The sequence below is a fragment of the Dipteris shenzhenensis genome, chromosome 15 (genome assembly GCF_047967505.1).
Source record: "Dipteris shenzhenensis isolate YYH24624 ecotype China chromosome 15, Dip_SZ_1.0, whole genome shotgun sequence".
In the NCBI taxonomy this organism is placed as follows: Eukaryota; Viridiplantae; Streptophyta; class Polypodiopsida; order Gleicheniales; family Dipteridaceae; genus Dipteris; species Dipteris shenzhenensis.
The window spans coordinates 51,224,406-51,231,170 of NC_141610.1; the positions used below are offsets into that span (position 1 = coordinate 51,224,406).

At 40.9% G+C, this 6,765-nt stretch overlaps 1 protein-coding gene across 1 annotated transcript; it reads right to left on the reverse strand.

The window, feature by feature from the left end:
• Positions 1-427: 427 nt before the first annotated feature.
• Positions 428-1,899, reverse strand: LOC147893946 (light-harvesting complex-like protein OHP1, chloroplastic). Its single transcript, XM_087386466.1, has 4 exons — positions 1,659-1,899; positions 1,388-1,510; positions 1,082-1,197; positions 428-858 (listed from the first exon to the last, which is right to left on the reverse strand). The coding sequence occupies exons 1-3, from the start codon at positions 1,821-1,823 to the stop codon at positions 1,129-1,131; spliced, it is 357 nt and encodes a 118-aa protein (XP_087242592.1). The 5' UTR covers positions 1,824-1,899; the 3' UTR covers positions 428-858; positions 1,082-1,128.
• Positions 1,900-6,765: the final 4,866 nt, after the last annotated feature.

The window sequence follows — 6,765 nt, forward strand, 5'->3', positions numbered from 1 at the left end:
CTCTCTCTCTCTCTCTCTCTCTCTCTCTCTCTCTCATGACATGGCATTTTGATGAGTGTGGCACTTTCCCCTCCCAAACATTTTCCAGAATCTAACCCATTCTATAGCATTTCCTGTAGCCATGCCTTTTCGAAAGAGAAGTGTGTCTCTAGACCTTGAATGCTAAGAAAAAACAAAGAGGCTTGAGTACCATACAAAAGGAAAAGTATCATCTATATTTAGCGCATGACACCTCAAAGGCAGCCCAAAAAGCAAGCATGAACCAAGGGGTTATCCTCACTTATCTAGAGCGCTGGTTCACAAAGGGCTATTTCGTAGACATAGTCTTCCCTGCATGCATATCTCTTCACAAAATCATCCAATATATGTGAGCTTGCTTTAAAACCACATCAATAAACCATCATTCTTTAACCTTACAAGGCTCCACAAAGATACAACGCACCATAGGGACATTCTTCCAATATTGCAATGAAATGTTTTCATACGCCAATTGCCCATGCCCATGAGCGAGCATCGTCAATAAGGCTACAAGGTTAAGTTTCAGGACTACAAAGGATAGTTTGGAATCTGCATTCAATCTCATTCTTAGATTGCAATCTCAATGGCATCAAATATGGATTTAATGAATACATAGGCTATGACATATACCAGAATCATTGAACCATGTCATGCAACATCTACCTTGTGATTCTGATATATGCCATAACTTGTGTATTCACTGAAACTTAATCTTACGGAACGGTGTCCATAATTGCATGGACAATTCCCCACAGAAGTGCATCTATCCGTACACAAATGATTTTTTTCGCATACGACCTTTTCTCTTTCCACTTGATCCGAACCAGTTAGCAGTAGACTCTGCAAGTAAGTGGTTATTAATTACTTGATATTACTATCCTAACCTTTCAGAACATATAACGGCTCAATTGGAAGCGCGTTAAGGACGAACATAAGTAGAAGTACACAAATTCCAAAAAATTATGTGTAGTTCTTAACTTTATCTTTAAATGCATGGAGCAGGCAGAGGACCATCATTACAGATATTCAATGCCATACGCTATTTCAAGTTAGAACAGCTTACAGCGACTCGCATTTGTCTTTACCGACAAAACTTGGAGGAGCGCATTGTTACAAAGGGATATTGAGTCCCTTCCCGACTTCAAATCCGATGAGTTGCAAAAAGCCTTTCTGAATGAGCTGGTTCGAACAGCCAAAATAAGAAATTAGAAGTTTCTGAAGCAATGCAAAATATGACCGGAACCAAAGATTAAAGAAGGAGACCAACAACTGACACTGGAAACACTAAAGCCAATACTCTTTAAATTTTATGGGTGACACTCCATAACATTCTGGTAGGAGCATCTGAAGTGGAGGGTGGTGATCTCACAAGTTCGAAGAAGAAGATACCAATGATGCCAATCATGGCTGCGCGAGAATTCCACCTTTCCGCGTTCTGAGTAAAACCCCATAGGGGGGTCGGTAGCATAGGCTCGCCCTTCGGAGCCTCTACCTGCAGCAATCAAGGTCGTAGTTTGCATCATTGGGTACCAAGGAAATCCAGGCAAAGTTACCATTGTGCAGACGAAAGGGACGAGAGGGACCCAACATGACATTTCAACCAAAAACGTCGTGAATGAAGAGGAGGCTGGGTTAAATACTCCGGAGGGCAGTTTTGCGGCACGGATGCATAAGGGGGAGGAGGTTCGTGGGCGACGATGGGGGGAACTCCGAAGGGTGGAGGGAAGGGCGGGCAATCTGCTGGAGGAGGTGATGGAGATCGTGTAGAGGCTCCCGGTTGCAGTGTTGCTGCTGAGGGACGCCATGAAACCTCCACCTTCACCAATTTCTGTATTGATTTGGGTCACATGAGCTTTATCCACTGAATGATGGCATTTTATAGAATGGCGTAGGGAGAGGCCATGGGGAAGGCCTTTCCCTCATTTGAAAGTAGTCACTTTCATATGAGAGCGACGCGGGCGAAGAGTTGACACATCAGCAATTAAAAGGTTGATGTGCTACGACTAGCATGACCCGTTAACGACGAGCTAGAGACCCACTCTACTGGGTCTCAAGGTAGGATTTTAGAATTGATTTTAAGACCCCCTCCACTACTCTAGGAAGCGCTTGCCTTGGCTCTATGCTTAGTTTACTCTATGCATGGAGCACACATGTACTCTCTCTCTCTCTCTCTCTCTCTCTCTCTCTCTATATATATATATATATATATATCTCACACACACGTTGTCTCTTAGTGCACATATCATATTTCTGTCTTCATCACACACCCAGGTGTGCTCTGATTGTAACCTCACAAATAAGGAATATAGAGATAGAGATATAGAGAAGAGATTATTGTATAGTGGTAGGTGTTGCTCTTTACCTTCATAAGAGAGGCTGCAAGGATGGGTGCCAAATGGCATTTCCCTTTTAGTGCAACCTCACAAATAAGGAATATAGAGATAGAGATAGGTTTATAGAGAAGAAATGATTATATATTACTCATGCATGGAGAAAGTAAGGGAATGATTTTGAACCACAATTTTATGAAACTATTGTTCATGCATATCAAAACAAACAATTATGTTTAATCATTGCCATATACAAAATTTATACAAAATGTCACAAATTAATGCCTAGAATCACACATTACAACCCAAACTTAATGGAACTCAATTTTTTAAAGCCGCATCATCCATAGCCTACTTTTCCTCATAGAATAGGCTAGAAAAATCGGTGCATGCATGGTCAAATTCTTTGAGTAATAGAGCAATTAGCAATTTTGCTCAGGCCATTCCCACCATGCCACTCATATCGTCTATCCACAACACGTGTCGCCGCATAGTCACTCCTTCCTGAAGCTCCTCCTAACCTCCCCCAAACCTCCCTCCTCCTCCACCGAACCTCCAAATGCTTGCCATGTCATCAGGTATGGTATTTGTCTCCTTACTATATAGTAAGATGGGCAAGTTAGGAAGATTCTCACACTTCAACATTTAGGAAAGTGCTTTGTTATGATGTGATAGGTGGGTAGGTAAGCTTTTGACACATCACCCACCTCATAAAGCCCACCATTTTTCATGATTTAGGGAGACTTGATCCAACGGTTGAGATCTCATTTCTGAGCCCCCATGACTTTGATGGAGCATGGCCCTTCGCATTCTCAAATGGTTGGAAGGAAAGGCCAGAGGGAGGACCCACAGTAGCCCGAGCTGACCACCGGACTTTCTTGTCTCCAAGGGCGATTGTGAGTAAATGACCATAGGTCTGGTTCAGCCGTTTGACCAAGGCAACTTAGTGGATGGCCTCATCTTGTGTTTGTAGAGCATGTTCTAGCTCACCGTTCATCAATGCTCAAGTAGCGACGCATTGGCTTTTTTTAGTATTTCAGAGCATTGGCTCCCACGACACAAGATGTTTGTTGTATGTCAACAAAAAACGCTGCCAAAAATACCCACAAACAGACAAAGAAGCTATGAACATTGCTTACAAGAAGGCCCCAGAATGCCTAGCTAGAGAGACGTCGATGCAGGACTCAATTCTAGTGTGGGGAGGTAGGCTGGCAATGAGTAGGAACATGTCAGGCGGGAGCATTTCCTAGCATTCCCACTCACGTAGAAGTGAGCAGGAACGTCCTCTTAGCTCTCCCTTCCCATGCAATTCATTTTTGCCTCTTGCTAGCATAGTGTTTGATTTGCATGTTGTATGGATCTTAACATTTTTACTTCTGCTAGGGGTCTTAGGAAAGGAGGTGTTTTGTATCGTTTGAACCTTGGTAGTTAGTTTGATTATGGTTAGTTTAGATTTGTATCAATGATGGGAAACATTGCGATTACGTGTGTCTAGAGTGTGATCCCAGTTGGACGTGTGCCATCTCGACATCCAAGCTTGTTAAAATGCACACCCTCAATGGGTTGTGCGCATGAGAAGTAACGAATGTAGCATCGATCTTCGACATGGCAACCAGCTAGATGTCCAAGATGTTGCTTCCTATAGATTGGGTCCTTGTCTTTTCAGGTATATGGAAGTTTTCAACTTTCAATATTTCCACAAAAGTGAGGACTATAATACAATGTATAACATATAATTTTAACGTTGTTATCACAGGAAAATGCTAGAAGGCTTCCAAGAGAACTATCATTATTCCTCACATTGTCTTCACTCTGTGATCATGGGTTTTATATCAGGTATATGGAAGGTTTCAACTTTCAATATTTTCACAAAAGTGAGGACTATAATTCAGTGTATAACGTATAATTGTAACGTTGTTATCGTAGGAAAACACTCGAAGGCTTCCAAGAGAACTATCATTATTCCTCACATTGTCTTCACTCTGTGATCGTGGTTTTTATATCCACAATATAAGCTATTGTTCTTTTTTTTGTAGAATGAAAGCCTTGTATGGCTATCAATGATAATTGGCTCTTCTTGTGCACTACACTAATAAGCTTGCATACGTCTTTACCTTTCATATCTATGGCGACCAATGCAAACAATTGCTGTCCCCTCTCCTCCTTTTTCCAGGCTGTGTAAAGAAATTCTTCATGTTGTAACTAGCTTCGGACTCCGAAGTTGGGCCCTAATTATTTTAAGCTCTCAAAACTTTAAAATCCAGGGCTAATATTCCAGCATGTCATCTAGTATAACTTTGGATCCAAATATTTGTTTCGGGGGATATACTCAAAGAACTCTACCTAAGATTAGGTTGACAACATCACGAGGCATTACTCCTAAGCTCGCTTGGTTTGTGTATACCCTGCCGAAAACTTAGCCAGAAACATCATCATAGGATAAAATGGATAACGCTTTTTAGAACTTGGCGATCATGGTTCTACTTTCACTAACTGACAGGTTTCTGGGACTGTTTACACTCTTCAACTCTCAAGATGATTTCATACTTGGCCAAATGAAAAGATGATCAATAACGGAGCAATAACGTAAGTTGAACTTAAACACAGTTATAAAATCTTTGAAATGGGCATTGGGACACTCTCATCACGTGTAACATAGTAATTAATGATCTTCACACTACAAGGAAGGAGCTCAGTAACCAACAATGTACAGGCGACACCATCAACGTATGCATGATGCATTTAATTAGCTGGGAACTTAGTATTGACTGGTGAGTGGCATGGATTTTCTCATTCAGAGAGGTGGTTGCTAACTTTTTGGTATTTAAAAAACTCCCTTGAGAACTTCTTTTGTTGAACTCCCATGCTATATTTACATATGATCGAATGTACTCGTTGCTTCATCTCCCTAATCATTAACTATACTAACAAATTTTTATTAATCTAAGAGTTCTCATCGAAGGATAGCACGAATTCGTTGCACACACTATACGTGCAACAATACTGACATAGCCTACTGTTGCCATAAAAAAAGCCTGCAAAAGTATTCAAAACCAGCATTAAACTAACAAACATTCACAAAAGCCTCACACAAAACAAAATCACAATACCTTCTACATAGGCCTCGTGAGTCATTGGCTAGAATGCTTTACAAAGGAAATGCTTGGTCTCCTTATTGATCGCAGAATTCCTTTGTAACTTCAATTGTTTAGGATGTCTACCATCAAAAGACTGATCAATGGGTGAACTGAAGCTCGATGGAGTTCCTTTCACTTTGTGTTTCTTCTCCAGTGACGGTGGTGATAGAGCTCGTGGCCATGCCTCCATGCATGCATGATGACTGAGTTCCTCGAATCCACTCATTTTGTCACTTACTCAAGGCTACAATACTTGCATAAGGCAATACCATTCATGACAAACATGGCATCATCGTTCGTCTCCAGAATCATCTTACCACTAATGTGTTTGAACATCTCTACATTCATGGAAAAGCACAGTAACAGTGCATCAAAAATCAAACAAGAATTTGAAAAGGTATTGAAACTAAATCCACAACTAAATATGCACCGAGACAAGATAGAGAATTAACCCCTATGAAACATGTCGTTCCCTGTGTCTATAGATTCTGGCAAACCCTCCCTTACAGCAATGGAATGCTCAATAGTAGACTTTCCACTCAATTCACGCACTCGACCATGACGAAATGTAGCTCAATAACAAACAAACAAAAAACTCTCTAATTGACCTTGTGGAGTCCTCTTTCTCTTATAGGGTAACCACAAACAAGAAGACATCACTCAGGAGTACCTTGCATGCAATTAGAATCTTAGAAGAAGAAATCCCTATAATTAATGCGAAAATCTCTATCTAGGCACCTATGCACCACACAATTCTCTACCGAATGAATCAAAGCTTCTCTGCAAGCAAATTTTCCTCTGCTATGAAGAGGAGGACGACGGTTTTAAATTTCATGGACGACAGAATTGGTGCTCAATAGGTTCAAAAGGCCCTTCACCTCCACCCGATTCTAAATTCCATGCAAAGTGTTTCTCACAGGTCACCACCTTGGATGATGATGAAAAAAGACAATGGAATTCGTGAAATCCACACCAAATACAACGTGCCAACAACCATAATTTGGTGGCTCAAAGTCACTCCACCCAAACACGTGCACCAATTCCTAATTAACGTGTAACCAGGCATCCACAAAATCAGAAATAATATTTTTGCCTTTTGAAACACAACCTTCACTAAGGCCTACCTATGGCAGGTCAATATGGCAACCAAAAACTCATGATGAATGGCATCATATATTGTGAAGGGTGTAGGTACATCAAAGTCGTTTGATATTGTTTTGTTTTGTTTTGTTTTTCGTTATACATAGAGAAGTTGAGAGGAAGCGCAAGAGATGAAGGGA

Excerpts from the sequence above, each read along its gene's own strand:
- LOC147893946 (XM_087386466.1), bottom strand. The coding sequence starts at position 1,823 with ATGGCGTCCCTCAGCAGCAACACTGCAACCGGGAGCCTCTACACGATC. Across the intron at positions 1,511-1,658 it reads CCGCAAAACTGCCCTCCGGA|GTAGAGGCTCCGAAGGGCGA; the intron begins GTATTTAACCCA and ends TGATTGCTGCAG. Across the intron at positions 1,198-1,387 it reads GTATCTTCTTCTTCGAACTT|CTCATTCAGAAAGGCTTTTT; the intron begins GTGAGATCACCA and ends TGTTCGAACCAG.